This window comes from Mus musculus, chromosome 6, assembly GCF_000001635.26.
Source record: "Mus musculus strain C57BL/6J chromosome 6, GRCm38.p6 C57BL/6J".
Lineage (NCBI taxonomy): Eukaryota > Metazoa > Chordata > Mammalia > Rodentia > Muridae > Mus > Mus musculus.
In genome coordinates, this window is record NC_000072.6 from 35,288,704 (window position 1) to 35,306,062 (window position 17,359).

General features: G+C 46.9%; 1 protein-coding gene across 1 annotated transcript in view; it reads right to left on the reverse strand.

The window, feature by feature from the left end:
* The window catches only part of Slc13a4 (solute carrier family 13 (sodium/sulfate symporters), member 4), a 40,174-nt gene that overhangs the window by 20,751 nt on the left and 2,064 nt on the right, over positions 1-17,359 (reverse strand). Inside the window, exons 2-3 of the mRNA NM_172892.3 lie at positions 13,022-13,150; positions 1,091-1,227 (exon numbers count right to left, since the gene is read on the reverse strand). Coding sequence (NP_766480.1) covers positions 1,091-1,227; positions 13,022-13,150 — 266 coding nt within the window. The remainder of the gene's footprint in view (positions 1-1,090; positions 1,228-13,021; positions 13,151-17,359) is intronic.

Genomic DNA, 17,359 nt, shown 5'->3' on the forward strand with positions numbered 1-17,359 from the left:
TGATATCGAGCCATGCCGGCATGAACTTGCTGGGTAGTGTGGTAAATAGGGAAGAAGGCAAACCCAGACAGGTGGACATTCTTGTTGATAGGATAAAGATTTCCAGAGCTATGCAGGGGCTGGAGATGTGGCTCGGGGCTTGAGTGCTTGCTTAGGGCAAGGATGAGCGATTGCTTCATTCATTCTCTCCACCCCTCCCCCAGTACCACAAGGGAAACAAAACAAAAAACAGAACAGAGTCAAAGGAGCCACAAGGTCCCACTATGTTGGAAGCAATGCTCCTTGTGTGCCTTGGAAGCACAGAGTGGGCAGCCGGTTGCTGGGCCTGGGTGGCTTTAGCCATAATTAGCAAGGCTCTGCTTTGCAACCTGGGAGTCAGGGGCGGGCTTCAGAGTTCCAAGAACTCATTTGAAAGACTAATGCTGAAAACAGTGCTACATTGTTTCTAGTCTGCTCTTCCAGCGGGTGCAGCAGCTTGCATAGACGTAGGAGCCGGAGCCGTTAGGAGTGGAGAAAGGGAAGAGGAACAAAGGAGATCCTGTGCAGTGGGAGCAAGGCTCACACAAAACTGTCCACCCTGATGCCCTCACGAATGCTGTGAGGGTGAGGATGCCCCCTTGCTGGGTCTCTTGATGGCCGAGTGGAAGGAGAAAGAGGGAGCATGTGAGGCATTGAAGCAACACTCCCCCCACCCCCCTCAGCAACTTGGGTGGATGGGAAGAGATGTTCATGGCTTCTTAAATGACAATGGAAAAGCCACCCAATTCTTTGACCTATGTGCACTCTAACCCACAGGCAAAAAAAAAAAAAGAGAAACTGTTTCTGTTTGGTCCATTTTATGCTTTCTCACAAGGCCCTCAGGTGTTGCAAACCTGTCCTTGTGGTCCAGGTTGTGAAGAGAATTCCTTAGATTCAGGTGATAGTAACATCAGGGCTACCATTCAGATCTGTATTCTGTGGCTATCAGGATCACTCCTAGTTATTGGGATCTCTCTCACAGGTGCGGGAGGTGGGAGTCCATCATCCTGGTGTCACCTCCCACTTAGCAGAGGAACCACTGCCCCAGGACCCCACATGCCATGTGACTCACATGCCAGGCTTGGCTCCCGCCATCAAGACCATGCGCAGGGCGATGCGCTTGTGTAAATTCCACTTCTCCACAGCTGCTGCCACACAGATGACGCCCACCAACAGCAGCGTGGTGTTCTTGAAGTACTCAGCCGCCACCTGTAGGGGGGTCAGGAAGGCCAGTCACCACCTGGGAAGAGGCCATGGGCAGGACAGTGTGTTCTCAGAGGCAGAGGCTGATGAAGTAGAAGCAGTGAGGGGAGGCTTATTCAAATAACTGGGTAGTTCCTTATCTTCTTCAGCTCTGACATCAAACCCAGGGTCTCTCCCACGTTGGGCAAGCATTCTACTACTAGCTAGAATAGTTGGTTGTTTAAAAATACCAACTCTGCTAGGCAGTGGTGGCGCACACGTTTAACCCCAGTACTTGGGATGGAGAGGCAGGTGGATCTTCGACTTGGAGGCCAGCCTGGTCTACAGAATGAGTTAAAGGACATCCAGTACTATGCAGAGAAACCCTGACTCAAAAGCTAAGAACTAGACTTACTGCCACACTCAGTGGGATAGAAATTTTGAAGGTACTTTTACAATTTTTACTCCCCCTCCCCATTTCACTCAAATGAGAAAGAACCAATACATTAATAAAGAAAGAATAAACTTATATTTTTTGTCCTTCACTTTGATTAACCCTCCCTTCTCGTCCACATGTCTCCCTGGTACATCCAGCCCCGTCCCTGTTGGATCCTTCCGTTCTCAGAATCCCTTTCCTCATCACCTATGTTCTGCTACATTCTCACTTGGAACATTCTGTCTTTGTGTCTGGCTGTGCATTTGGAACAGGCTTCAAAGCCAAGTTCAGGCCTGGTGCCCTCCAGAACACCTTCCTTTGCTTCTAAACTCTGATTGTTCCCTGGGGACACTATTAATTCCTTGCAATGTAGAGCACTCAGGGCTAGGCTGGGATTGTGGCTTTAGTTAATTCCATACACCATGGAGTGCTCAGGGCAAGGCTGAGATCAGGGGTATACTGTAGTTGGCTGAGTTTCTATATCCACCTCTTCAGTCTTTTAGTAAAACCTTTAAATTGCCAACAGTGGAATAACATGCAAAAGTAGATACTCAATAAATAATAGTCACATAGTTAGAGGATCCATGGCAAAAAAGTGAGGAGATGAACTTTTAACTTAAAATGTCTTTTAAGGTGACAAAACAAGAACAGTTTTAATGGCAGGAAAAATAATTGAGACATAAAGGACATTTAAGTATAGTGAAATATGTGGGAGTCAACAATGTTTATAAAACCACACTAAGAGTTATCTTTTGATTATTGAACATAAAAAAGTTGAGGGGCTAGGAAGATGGCATGCCGGATAAAAAAGTATGTGCCAGCCAGCCTGAGTATAGGAGTTTGAATCCCCTGGACCCATGTTAAAAGCTAGATTTGGTAGCATGCATCTGCAATCCCAGTACTCCTGTGGGGGAGAGGGGAGGCAGAGACAGAGTCATCTGGAAGTCCTTGGGCCAGCTACACTGTCACACTGTGGCAGAAACAAGAGGGACCTACCTTAAATAAGGTGGAAAGCAAGAACTAGTTCCTTAAAATTGTCCTCTGACCTCCACACCTACACTGTGGCACATCCATGTCTGCAGTCACAGTCACGCACATGCACACACACACACACATCCCCCAAATACAGCTAGTTGCTGATTAGAGAGTAAATCGAGGCACAGTGAGAGATGTAAGAGAACATAGCTCCCGTCTGTCATCATGGGAAGTGTAATCTAGTAATGACCAGAACTAATGCAACAGCATGTCAGGATATGGTGATTAATGCCAAGGCGTAGCTGAGTTGAAAGGCAGGGAGTCTGACACTGGATGGGAAGGACTTGGTAAAAGTGAAGAAGAAGAAGAAGAAGAAGAAGAAGAAGAAGAAGAAGAAGAAGAAGAGGAAGAAGAAGAAGAAGAAGAAGGAGGAGGAGGAGGAGGAGGAAGAGGAGGAGGAGGAGGAGGAGGAGAAGGAGAAGGAGAAGGAGAAGAAGAAGAAGAAGGAGAAGAAGGAGAAGAAGAAGGAAAGGAGTCTGCTGGCTTTCATGATAGGTTTTAAACTTTGTTCAAATAACCCAACATAGTCACAGCAATGGCACCTGCTCTTCTTTCTTTTTTGTCCCATGAAAATGCCATAGGCTTGAATTGCTATGATTCATGTCTGTAACCATTTTCTAGGAGGCAGAGACCTGTGCTTCTGGTTGATCTAGCTCTTGTTCCAAGCTTACCTCTCAGCTGATCATGGTCACTAATGCTCCCAGAAGCATAGAAGGTCTTCTACTATGGGTGGCTTGAGTCCTTTCTGGGAAAGACATTGTCCTTAGGATGAGTGAGCAGAGCTGGATGCTTGCAGGCTCTGCTGTGGGGATCTAATTCCTTTCTAGTTTTTTTCTTAGACCTCTGAGTTAGCTCGGGGAACCCGATTGTATTTTCCTCTGCCTGCCAAGAGGGAACCCCATAGCAGACACAAGACATAGAAATTGTGTGACGCAGCCCCTCTATCACACTATGACCTCACTCTCTGCTTCTGAAGAGTTGATAAGAACACAATTTTTTTCCTGGGAGGCTGGTAACAACAGTGTGTTCTCCGTTTCTTTGGCATTTGACATCCCCTAACACCATTTTGTCTGTGATGTCTTTTAGAAGGCTCAGTGAGTGCTACACAGAGGTAAGACTACTTTCTCTGGGTCCCACCCTAAGTAAGAAGAGGAACTTCTGGTAGACTAGAGCACCTGCTGCACACCAGGCGCTCTGCAGTTTGCATTTTTGTTCTCTTCCGAGTTCTGTGCCAGTTCTCCTGGACATATACTGGCTGTATTTAATTCTAAGATGAGCAAACTCAGAGAGTTTGAGGAATGTGTCTTAGGTCACAGTGCAAGGGCAGAGGCAGGGTATCCAAGCACAGATGAAGCTAAAACCTACGAGGTAATATGCTGTATAAGGTGGATCAACTGGAAACCAGTTGGGAGCAGACCAGCCAGTGTCCAGAAAGCACTGGCCAGCGCACATTTCCAACCCTCACCCTCACAGTCCTGGCACTGGCTGTAACTGCTGAGGCCTGGTGCCAATCAAAGACTCAGTTCCTGTGTGTTATTAGCTTTGTTTGTGCTGTTTTCCCATTGTTTGATGGTTTTAAATCAATTAAAGCTCTCTCCGAACTCTTGTATCTGAGCCAGGGGCCCTGGATATAGGCTGAGCATTTAAAGGTAGCATCCTAAAGTAAAAAGAGTGAGACTTCCAGAGCCAGCCACCCTAGGAAGATTCTGCAACCCTCCTCAGCTTTATTTTTCTCATACAAATGAAAAGCAGAGTTATGTAAATTCCCACCTTGTAATGTTGGTGCCAAGATAAAAGCCAGTTTTGCAAACCTAGTTAACATGGCCTGCCACATTAACAAGCAGGATTTCTAGTGCCTCTTCTTGTTTCTGGGTACTTGCTCAAAGCCTGACCTAGTCTGGGGTGATCAGCAGCACACTGAGCAGGCTCACGCACAGAGCAAAGCCACAGGGCTGCTCTTCACAATGGTAAATGAAAACCCTGTTCAGGGGTGGGGTCTACAACCTTTCCAGTGCACTGACTTCTCTTCCACAATAAGATTTGCTTATTTAGAACTCCTCCAGGGAATCTCTAAGTCTCCAAATTCCTGAAGATTATCTTAACCATTTTCTAAAGTGTGATGTAGTGACAGTTTTGGAATTTTGGTGTCTGAGAAATACAGAAATATTACAAGTATATGTTTTTGTTTAAATCTCAGGTGTGGAGTATGGGGCTGCTTCAGACTGTCCACAGCAGCTGACTATGATTTGCCTCGTGCTCTAGCAGAGGTGTGGCTTTGCCAGCTGCAGATAATTTCTGCAAGTGTGTGGCATTTGGAAATCTGGGGACTTTTCAAAGGAATATAAATACTAGGGCCCGAAGAAGCAGTGTGGGTTGTTGGTTGTTGTGGATGGTTGTTGGTTTCAGTTTGTTAAGTGGTGTGCTCAAATAAGAATCAAGGAGGAGGAGGAGGAGTTATATATCCTGATGGCGAACTCGGCACCCCTAATCAGTAGGAAGTAGTCCATGCAGTGTCCTCTATCAGGGCAAACATCCTTGGCTGTCCTTTCCCCCAGTTCTAGTACCCACTGGCTTGGAAGACGTAATGGCAGAACCTGTTAGAGTTACCTGCAAAGCAGCACTAGGTTCTAATGGGACACTCCTCCCAGGAAGAGAGCATATGGATCTGTGATGAGTGTGGGCACTCATTGCTTCCTCTGCCTCTGGGTGCTGTGGCTTTCCTTGGGGTGCCACACTCTTGACCTTGGAGTGAATAAGTTTTTGGAGGTTGCATTTTAGAAGAGATGGGTCCTCTTGAAAAGATGCCACCACAGAGGGGTACAGTGAGGAGCCTGGGCTCTGGAGATTAGCCTGTGGCTGTTACCCCTGGCCCATTCCCACCTGTCTCACCAAGGAGCTGCAGGCTCCAGAACAAGCTAGTGGACTCCATATTGGTCACCCTGGCCTATGAAATAGCAAGAGCAGAGATACATCACTCATTAAATAATACTCATGGCCTTGGCAGCCTTGTGTAAGACAGGACAGCTGGGCCCTGAGACATGATCGGCAAGAAGTACTTATCAAAAAAGGAAAAGAACTCAAAGCCAGGGGTTGGGGGTAAGACTAGAGCTCTGGTAGGCTAGCACAAGCAAATTAAGAAAACAAGAAAATGTCAGGAGGGACAGGCCAGACCTGGAAGAGATCCCTCCAGGTTTCCTCAGCGAGAGGGTCTGCTCCAAAAGAGCCATCGACCTGGGGGACCAAGGCCACAGGATGCCTGTGTCTAGTCTTCTGTTAGGGAATCGCAGATGAGATTTCAGTTAGCTTTTAAACGTAATTTCCCTGGGCACAAATCTACTGATTACTACCTGGTCACAGCTACCTCTTTACCTGCAGTTTTACTTTTCTGTGGTTTTAGTGACCTGAGGCTAAGAGTGGTTGAAAAATATTAAATGGAAAATTTCAGAAAGAAACAATCCCTACGTTTTAACTTGTACTCCTCCCAGAGGTCTATGAACTCTCCTGCCTCTTATTTGGCACATGAGTTAGCCCCATCTATCTACTCTGTCTAGGCTATTCTGCCAGTCGTATAATAGCTATATTAGTCATTAGAATTACTGATGTACTGTAGTGCCGGTGTTCATGTGACCCATAGTTAATGGTGAGGAGTGGAGTAAGATAGAGGTGGCAGCATGCTTGAGCTCCCGAAGGACATGAGAACTCTGGCTCTCTGTGGCAAAACTGCAGGGCACCAAGCAACATAATTTATCTAGCATCTGATGCTCCATGTTTCTAGGCAACCACAGGGAGACTTGGGACATAATCCCTATGTATAATGTATAAGTGTGTGTGTGGGAAGAGGACTATGAAGTATCACTTTAATTAATTTTTAACTTTTTTTTTAAGTGGGAGGAAGGAGATTGTGGCTCTGTTCCAAGAAGTCTGAGAATGGAAACCCAGATATAACTTCATCTTGCTGTTTTCCTCACAAAGAATGTGGGCCTTCACCTCTTTTGGGGCAGTCCTCTTGGTGGTGGTGGTTGGGGGGGGGCGCGGACTGATGGCCGACTTCTTGTTCTTGCCTGTTAGTGGGTGCCTGTGATAGGCACTTTCACACCAAGAACAGCACAGGGGCCTCACAGTGCCTATGGGAGCCAGGGTAGATACTTCCAATTTGGCATGTTTTACAATATGGGCAAATTTCTCATTGAGTCCAAAGCTTGCTATTTTTATTTTCACCAGGTTGGCTGGCCAATGAGTTCCCCAAATCTACCTTTCTCTTACCTACAGTAGCAGGGTTCCTGATACCTGCAGCCACACCTCATTGGCTCTGGAGATCTGAACTCAAATCTCCTTGCCTCTACAGAATAGTCTCTAACTCACTAAGCCCCAGTTTCCATTCTATGGTGGACTGCATTCATAGCTATTTTAGAGTGCATAAGGTCTGTGGGCCACAGGTTGGACATACCTGCAACATTAGACCCAGAACTGGATGTCTTACTCAGCTCTCCATTAACACTGAGCCCTGTCAAAGCCAGAGACAGCACACACCCTGGCTAGTGTCTAAGGAAGACACCACAGTTGCCATGTCTGTCCCTCTTTCTGTCATTCCCTACAGGCTGTGATGTCATTACACTGAGAATGTCCTGCAGGGGCTCCAGCCCCTTCTCATCACATGATCTTCCTTCCTGGGAACGCACTGTAGCAGCAAATTTTAGGGTTAGCCATGGGAAGGAAGGGACCAGGGATCAATCCAAGCAGCTGGCACGCTAGGCTCCCATTCCCTACTTGAGTAGGCCTTGCTCTTTCTCCTGTTCTGTGTATTGAGTATCTTAAGATTGGGTTTAAAGAAAAGGTACTGAGTCAGGTCTAGTGTCACACATCTGTAATACCAACTGAGGCAGGAGGATTAAAAGGTTGAGGGCCGCCTGGCCTACATAGTAAGATTCCCCAACCCCTTAACAAATAAATGAAGAATTACAGAAAGAAAAAAAGGAAAGGAAAGAAAAGGTACTGTTGTTTATAAAAATATTTGGGGTGTGTGTGTGTGTGCAGTGCTGGAGAGATGGTTCAATGGTAAAGAACATTTGCTGCCTTTCCGGAGAACCTGGGTTTAGTTTCTAGCACCTACATCAGGTGGCTCACATCTGCCCATAACTCCAGCTCCAAGGGATCTAAGAAATCTCTGGCTTCTAGGACACCTGCATGCACACAGACTCACCAGCCATACACACATACACATCAATAAAAAATTAAAAAAATTAAAAAATGTAAAACTCTCCCTTAGCAGGAAGACCCAGATGGATATCCAGAGGACCTCAAAGCTGGCCAAGCTTCTGTATGGCTGGAGATCTTGACCTTATCTTCCAGTTTCTGATCTGGGACTGTGTGAAGTGCTCCAAGTAGGGAGGCTGAAGCAAGGGCTGGGCTCTGAGGCCAGATAGGAAGTTTGGTCTGGTGTTGGCTCAGAGAAAGTTGTTTGTTCCACAGAAACATGAAGTTAGCCTCAAAGGCTACAGGGTCTACACAGCTTTCCATCAAGTCTGGCTATGAAGTTCAGCTGAGGCTGAGTTTATGACAGATGGCCCACCTCATCTGCAGCCCGCATCCCCTGATCTGCAGCCCGCATCCCTGAAGGACCTGCATGCAGGAAAAAGGTCAGCCTCCATGTGGAACAGAGGCCTTTCTAGCCTTGAAAGTGGGGTGGGGAATGCCTCCAGGGTTGAGCAAACAAATAGCCAGGGTTTGTACAATAGGCAGGCATCCAGAGGGTCAGAAAGACTGGGAGCCAGCAGGGAAGCAGATTGATGACATCAGACTCCAGCGGGACATGGCTGCTATCCCAGAGGGGGTCACCTCCCTTTTCTCTTGCCCTGGCAGGACCTTGAATCCTTGCCCAGTGAGGCTTGCCCAGCGGCATGCAGTGCAGGGATGCTGGTACACTGATGGGAGAGGATGGTGGCAGAGGGGGGTTGTGCACAGTCAGAACATGTGAATACTATCTATCAGAAGTAATTTCTGTGCCTGGACTTCCCAGTAGTAAGAGTGAGAAGGCTTTTAAAAGACAAATCTGAGGTCAGTAAGAATCACGGTGGAGTCCAAACAAACAAAATGAAACACAAACACCGACTAAAACTCAGGTTGGAGTCCTGCACACCAGCAGAGGGAGGTATTACTGGGTGCTCATGGGAAGATTGTAGGAGGTATGGGGGGAATGTTTGGAGTGTTACCCTGTAATCTCAGCTCTCTGGCAGCAGAGACAGGATGACCATTGAGGCCAGCTTAGGCTACTAGACACAACAACCTAGTCAAAAATTAAATGGCAGAATCCTAAAGTCAAGGAGGCTTTAGTGTCTGATCATCTGCCAAGGCACGAAGTCCATCTCTAGCCTAGTGTCCCTGGTGTGGTCATTTGGCTCGAACCTCCTGGAACAGGAATATGAGGACTGTGCCCAGCGGCCAGTTTCTGAGTTTCCCTTACACTCAGTCCTTATGGTGGCGAGCTCCTTCTAGCCCTGTCATTGGTTCTTTTGGATTGAGCCCGCCATACTAGGCCCAGGCGCCAGAAACCATGTCTCCCTCAATCGTTTCTTCATTTCTCATCTTCCCAGGGCCCAGATCTTTGATGTTCTGGCCAACTCCCCTCTGGAAGAGCTCCCTGTGCAGACTGAGGTGCTGAGCCCATCACTGATTAACTAAATGGAAGCTTTTGGTACAGATGGCCCAGGGACCAAGAGTTCAGGTTTTAGAATCACACACCCCTAGATACAAGACCTGGTTCTATTGCTTACTAGCTGGGAAACCTTGGGTAAGTTACTTAACCTTTCTGAGCTGCAGTTTGCTCCTCTATAAAACAAGGGTAGAAAACTGTGGCTCCTTTTAGAAGATTAAATAACACAGTGCTGGGAGATGATACTCCATGGAACCTGGCATAAAGCGAACAGGTCAGGGAAGAAGCCCTTTTCTCCAGCTCTGTGGCCTGAACCTCTCCTCTTAGTCTCTGCTCCTGGGCAGGGATTTAGGCCACCAGCTCCCCTGGTCCTCTGGTCACTGGGCTCACAGCACTCACACCCAGTGTTTCCCCTGGGATTCCCGCAGCAGAAGTCAGTCATGGAAAGTTTCAGCAGCGTGGTGGAGGCAGTTCCTTATAACAAAGCCATCTCTTTCTGTGCCTGTATCTACAGCTATAGCTCTCCTAGCCTCTTATCGGACTGGTTCTGTTTTTTCTCCAGTGCTCTGGCTCCTATAAATAGCTTTACGCAGAGGAGAACTCAGGACGGCCAGAAATAAGACTTGAGTGGGCAGAAATGGCATATTTACTTCGATCACCCTCTGGTTACTGTACCATCCAGAATGGAAGATCTAGAACTCAGAATCCCAAGGGAATGATGTAAAGGACAAAAGCCATAGGCTCAGGTCCTGACTGACCCCATTCACAGGCTTTCATGGAGGCCATGCTCTTTCCAGCCCCAAGGAGCAACAGAAACTGAGGCCCGAGGCCCGAGGACACTGGGACACTACAAGTCCTAGAGAATGTACGTCTACAGAAGGCTACATCTGTTATATATCACTTTTAAAAAATGGTATATGCCATCAAGGTAGCTCAGAGGGAAGGGAACTACTCTTAGGGGAAGTCTTCAGAAACATTTTACTAGAGTGTAATTAGTCATAGGGTTTTAAAGGGAAAGGAATGGAGAGGCCAAGTCCCAGCAAGGGGAGGATTAGGAGCGGGACCTGGGTTAGGAACAGCATGTGTAGCTGGACGACTAGGAGGCTCCTGGGGAGAAATACCTTGCTTTTCCCCGTGAGCCATGATGCTGGTGTCAGGGCATACCGAGAGAGGGCGGAATGGGTGTTTCGGCTGCAGCTAGCTGGCCCACAACGCTGTCACCTAAGTCCTCTATCCTGTTGGTATTTTCCTTTAATCCAAGGTCAGCTGAACAGACTATATTTGGACTGATCTATTCCTTATACCTCAATTACTAAACAGACCTGTCAAAACCACCTAACGACACGGGTGAATTAAGCTTTTCACCTCAAATGGTAAAGCGGGTCTTCTTAATCCCACCCTCCCAGAAATGGCAATATTTCTGAGCACACATGAAGGCTATTCCTTTCAGGTTGAAAAGCCCCCTCCCCAAACCATTGCCTCCAAGGAGTCTCCCCACTTGTTTGGCCTCTGTCTCTGCAAAGGGGTGGGTCTTGGATAGCCGTGGATACCTGTTGTCTAGCTTCCCCTTTCCCTCGCCCCATGAATTTCTAGCTCCACAATTTTAAAAGGAAACACGTAGAACAAGTTTGTACAGTTTTCCTGAGAAAAGTTGTCCTTAAGGTGGATGGTTCTTTTAGACACGAAATCCCTCTCTTCTCACCCACAAAGGAAGGAGTGTGTGTGTGTGTGTGTGTGTGTGTGTGTGTGTGTGTAGTGGTGGTGGTGGGTGTTGGAGAAACTGCCTCACAGACTGGGTTTTGTATGTGCCTCCTTTTTCTAGCCATGTTACATACATATCTGTAAGGACAAGAACCCGCTCACAGCTTCCCTAGGCTACGACTGCTCTTAGACCCCTCAGAGAAAAAGGAAAAAGAAATCTAAGGCAAACTAACAAAAGCTGGCCAGTCAACGTTATCCCATAGGAAAAGAAGCTGTTCTACTGGGATGGGCCTAGGACCCTTGCACCTGTGTAACAGTTGTGCAGCTGGGTCTTCATGCAGGGCTACTGCAGTGGGAGCAGGGCTGTCTCTGACTACATTGCCTGCTTTGGATCCCTGTCCCCTAACTGGGCTCCTAGTCTAGCCTCAGTAAGAGAAGATGAGCCTAGTGCAGCTTGGTATGTCAGGGCTCCTTTCCTGAGGAGAAGGGGAGAAAGGGTGGGTGGAGGGAAGGGAAGATTGGAGGGAGGGCCTGGGAGGAGAGGAGAGATGGGAAACTGAGACCAGAGTGTAAAGAAAGAAAGAAAGAAAGAAAGAAAGAAAGAAAGAAAGAAAGAATCAGCAGAATAAATGACTAATTGGAAAATAAAAAGGAATGTTCTGTTGCTCAAGGTTAAGGCAGCCCATAAGGCCAGCTTCATTCTTTCTCATAGCACACAGAGAGATACCCACAATTCCTAGCAACTGATAACACTATGAAAGACCTATATATGTTAGGGATTTTCTTTGTCTGGTAGAGTGAATAACAGAACTAGCTCTGCAATGTCATAGGTACAGCCTGCCATTTCCTACTGTATGATTGAGCTACATTTAATTCTCTAAGCCTTTCCTCCCCAGGGAGATTGGAGCCATTAATACCCATTTCCTAGAAATCTTGAGAGTTCTGTATTAAATAACGGGCGAGCATGGCACTTCTAATGTAGTACCGGTTCTTAAAGGGACTCAGTCACCTGCTCTCTGCTTGCCTCCTGTGCATCTTCCCTGACTACTTCAGTCTTCCTCATCAGACACCCTAGGTGAAGATCAGCACCCTAATAGAGCCAGATGATAAGGAAGAGGCTCTCCACTCACCTCCTCCTGCCCTGCAGGGTTTTTTGCGTTTTTTTGTTTGTTTGGTTTTTTGTTTGTTTGTTTGTTTTTGTTTTGTTTTGTTTTTTGTATATTTGTATGTAGGCTTTGCTATGATATTTGGTCACAACCAGGGGTTGTCACCAGCTGTTTCGGTCTGAGCTTTGCCGAATGCTATAAAGTGAACAGAGAGGGCTGGCTGCAGGCAAAGAGATCATGCAGTGATCTGGAGTTGGGGAGGAAGACTCGAGAATGTGTGGTTTTGTCTTAGAGGAGGAGGAGAGAGAAGCCAGCACACAGGGAAACAGAAAATCCCTGGTAACAACTGAGCACCTCCTTCGTATGAGCTCAACTATAGGAGGGGGAGCCCAGCAGATGGGAGCCCTGCTTCCTATCTGTGTAGGTGCAGTCGGAAGGACATACACTGAAACAGACCAACTGCTGTTTCCTATAGATACAAATCAGAAAGCCATAGCGCCACATGCCTTCAATTCCAGCACTTGGGAGGCAGACGCAGGTGGAGTTCTATGAGTTCAAGGTCAGACTGGTCTATGTAATGAGTTCTAGGCAAGCTAGGGCTATATAAGGAGACCCTGTCTTAAAAACAAAAAACATAAACAAAAAACTTCAAATATAAGGAGAAATTGTCTGTGTTTACTCAGGGAAGGCTTCCTGGAAGTGATGAGTTTTGAGCACTTTGAAGGAGCTGAAGGTAAAGGCAGAAGGGGAAGAATTCAGTGTCTGGAGAAGCAGATCAAAGCCTAGTGCTCAGGAGTCTCTCCTCCCGTCGCTTGCTTATGAACCTCCTGTCCTCTGGCCTCCTTCATCACTCCAGTAGACCTGAGCACAGGGTTGGGTCATGAGGGGTCTAACCTCACTGGATCGGAGAACACCGAAGAACGGGTAGAGGAAGGCAGGCACGAGGGCTGCAGCTCCGAGAGGCACGGCCTCAGACACCCAGTACACAGCGGTCACAAGCAACACGTAAGCACACGCAGCTTCCTGGAAGGGGAGGAAAGAGGTGCTTAGTCATGGGGATACTCGTTACCATGAAAACTCCAAATGAGACCCAGGGCCAAGGCAATGGACACTTAGACCCCATGAGGATGCCAGGATACAGTACTGGGAGATGCTATACTGACATTGGCCAATGAGGATAGTAGCCATCCTTTGTGGGTGAAAGGATGACTGCTCCCTGGAAGGCCCCAGGGTGGGTGACATATCCAAGTGGACCCTGGGCTTTAATAAAGTCCAGCTCTGATGATTCTTAAAGCACTACAGTGTAGAGGGTCCTGGATGATTTTGAACATAGCATTTGGGGTCAGGTTCACAAACTATAAAGCTGGAGCTCAAAACTTTAAGCAGTGCATATTTGAGTCAAGTTGTTGAGACCCTGCAGGTTCCTGTGAGTAGTGGAAAATAGATCAGTGTGCATATGATTGGTTCACATGTGAGGTCTGGGGGCAATCATCCTAAACTTCAATCCGGGTCTGCAACGTATGAAGATTTGGGGGGCGTCTTGTATATTCCCACTGAAAGGGAGTGGTTTGGTAAGAAGTAAGATTTTTAAAACATCACACAAGGTGGGCTCCATACTATGTTCTCATAGCCTCTGGGGTGGGCTTCTATCTCAGGACTCCTCTAGGAGCCCAGCACAGCCTCGAATCCACCCTGTCTCCGGCACCATTAGACTTACATTCTAATGCTAACATTTAAAATTTCCATAGAAATATAAGCAGGCTCTACCGTCTTAACGTAAGTACAGTTTAATTCTCTTGCTTCAAAATATTAATTCAATACATTTAATTCAATAAGTTTTTTTGTTTTGTTTTGTTTTGGTTTTGGTTTTGGTTTTGAGGGACAAGGTCTTGCTGTGTTGCCAGGCTGATCTCAAACTTGGGTTCAGGTTATCCTCCAAGTCAACCTCTGAAGTAGCCAGGACTCAAGGCTTGCGCCACCATATCTGGCTTAGATATTAATCAAGAACTTTTGGCTATTTTCCCCTTCAGTTCTCAGCCTGAGCGTATACCACGTACTAGCAGTGAGTGGCGGTACTCTTCTTGGGGTTGGGGGTCTGGTGTAGACTGTAGGGGGATATTCAGCAATCCCCAGCACGAGAGGCTCACTTTAGAGGATGAAGAACAGATCTGTCATTTCTCAGCCTTGGCTCTAAGCACACTTGGGATGGGCTCACTCTTTCTTTGCTCTTGGGCCTTCCTGTGTGGTACACTGTGTAGTAGCATCGTTTGCCTCTTCCCACTTAGCTATCATAAGTACCTCCTTCCCTGAGTTATGACAGTCCCAAAATGGTGCTCACCGTCCTTGGAGACCATGCCCATGGCCTGTTGCCACAGAAACATCTTTCTACAAAGGGAATAGAATACTATCCACCTGCTTGAGATGGGAGGGTTGGGAATCTAGAAAACTTACTAGCATTTTCCTCAACTCATCAAAACCCATGCTGTGCAACCATACAGTGCAGAGGGTAAATAAAGACATCTTTTATCAAAACCCCACCCTTCTTGGCCCGAGCTTCCAGCATGCCGACTCTCTGAGATCTTAATAATTGTAAACTTCCAAGGTGCAGAGAGGACAGTTACATAGAGAGTCCAAGCCAGCTGTTATTCTGTCAATGTTTACATAGGGAGCAGGTTTGGCCCGGCTCCAGTCGGCTTGCCCATCAAGGAGCATGGTGGACCTTGCTCAGATCCTGGACCAGCGAGCGGCAGTAGGAGCTTTTGGCTGGCTTTGCTGGAAGGGACCTTGCTCCCTCCGGATAGTCACGGATTACTGCAGGTTGGCTTTAGGAAACGGGAAGTGAGCCCATTGTTGACTGTTGCTCCCACTGAGATTTCCTCTAGGGTCAAAGGCTCAGATGAGATAAGACTTCAGAATTGCCAATAACATAATCGAATTGATACTTTCTGGAAAAGGATGCAGTTTAGAGAAGTGACCTCCTCGTGCTCCTTGTCCTTAGAAGCCATGCCCATGGCCTGATGCCACAGAAACACTCTTCTTCAATGGAAATAGAATTCCATCCATTTGAGTGAGATGGGAAGGTGGGGCATCTGGAAATTTCCCACTGGAAATAAAGTTCCATTTCCCCCTTTTGTGGTAAAGAGACAGGAGGAAGAGTTTTAATTCTAGGTTAGAACAAAATGGCAGAATGTGGTCTGTGCCTCTCAGGGATGCCCTTATCCTGGTTACTTTCCAGGGCCCTAATTTAAGTGACAAGAGGAGAGGCGGGGGGAGATAGATTGTCTTTCTGCTATGCACCATTTGATTTGAATTGGTAAGAGTTAGCTAGGCAGAGATAATCTTTTCAGCTGTAAATATACCATAAGTATAAGTTAGTAGAACTCCTGTCTCCTGAAGTATTAAGAACAGGGTAAACAGCTATTTTTTTTCTAGCTTTCTTTAGAAGGATGAAGGATGTCTTTGGAACATCTTTTGTTTGCCCACAGAATCCATACTACTTTCTTTCTATCACTTCCCAGCCCTCTCTACCTTCAGGCGACGGTGGGTGCCCCTGGGACTCTATAGAGCTCCTTGCTACTACTGTCTTCTGCCCCTGTACCCGACTAGACTCTGTCAGGCAGATAAATTTATGCTGGTGAACAGGTCTCCCCTCCATGTGTGTGTGTGTGTGTGTGTGTGTGTGTTGTGTGTGAGTGTATGTGTGTGTGTATTGTATGTTTGTTGTGTTGTGTGTGGTGTGTGAGTGTGTGTTGTGTGTTATGTTGTGTGTGTGTGTGTGTTGTGTGTGTGTGTGTGTGCTGCTCTGGACACCCAGGTCCCACATAAGCTCCAGGTCAGGAATATCTTTTATGGAAAGCATTTATGTCTTTTTGCTTCTGCTTCAAATTTGTACTGAAACCAGGCATGGGAGGGGGGACTGTGAGTTTGAGGCTAGCCTGGGCTACATGGCAAGACACTGTCAACAGAACAGAACCAAAACTCAACAAAGAAAACAAAACTTTCAAATGAACAATAAAAGGGGAAAGTGTTTAAAGTAGCTTTTCCCTAAAAAGACTAAAAAGACTAAAAGTCTCTACCTCAACTCTAACTTAGGTTCCCTTCCCAGGAAGCTGACCCTTCACCCTCCGCTCACTCAAACCTTATTAGAAGGGGTATGAAGTCTGTTCATCTGCTGTCACAAGTGACTGAGGGAGCACTTTGAAGAATCTCCTAGGTCAGGGTGCCCCCTCCACTAGAGGTGCTGAAGTGTTCAGATGAATGTCTTTTTTGGTGGCTCTTTGCTGGGGATCAAGTCTAGGGCCTTTTGCATGCTAAGCAAGTACTAGTCTACTCAGTCACAAGATCCAGCCCTCTCCTCCTCTTCTGAAACATCATGGAGCCCAGACTTTCAAGAATTGGGCAAAGAAAGAGGAAAAGTCATTTTGACACCTTCTAAAATATGGCTGCGAACTGTCACTTCTTGGAAGAATTAGCAAACCACAACCTAAGGATCCCGCCCAGATACTCAGCTGCTGCTCACAGTCGCAGCCCAGAATAAGCAAGCCCACCTAGGAATTCTAAGGAGTTTAGTATCAGGATCTCCAAGTTGGGTGCAAGGGGTGGAAGATAGGCAAGAGATAAAAGCAGGGTTATGTACCTACTTTGTGCTTCCTGTGGGCACTAGTTAAGGTCCTCAAAGATGAAGGCTATTGGTAGGGTATGAGGAAGCAGGGCTTCCTAACACTGCTTCAGAAAAGAGGGTAATGTGTCTCTCATGGGAATTCTCTTAAACTAAGCTGGCATGAAAAAAAGATGTCACTGGACTGTGCACAAGGTCCCCAGTGGAGGAGCTAGAGAAAGGACCAAGGGAGCTGAAGGGGTTTGCAGTCCCATAGGAGGGACAACAATATGAACTAACCAGTACCCCCAGAGCTCCCAGGGACTAAACCACCAACCAAAGAGTACACATGGAGGGACCCATGGCTCCAGCTGCATATGTAGCAGAGGATGGCTTTGTTGGACATCAATGGGAGGAGAGGCCCTTGGTTGAGAAGGCTCGGTGCCCCAGAGTAGAGGAATGCCAGGGCAGGGAAGTGGGAGTGGGTGGATTGGTGAGCAGAGGGAAAGGGGTTGGGATAGGGGGTTTTGGGAGGGGAAACCAGTAAAGGGGGTAACATTTGAAATGTAAATAAAGAAAATATATAATAATAATAATAATAATAATAATAATAATAAAATAATCAACAAATGGGA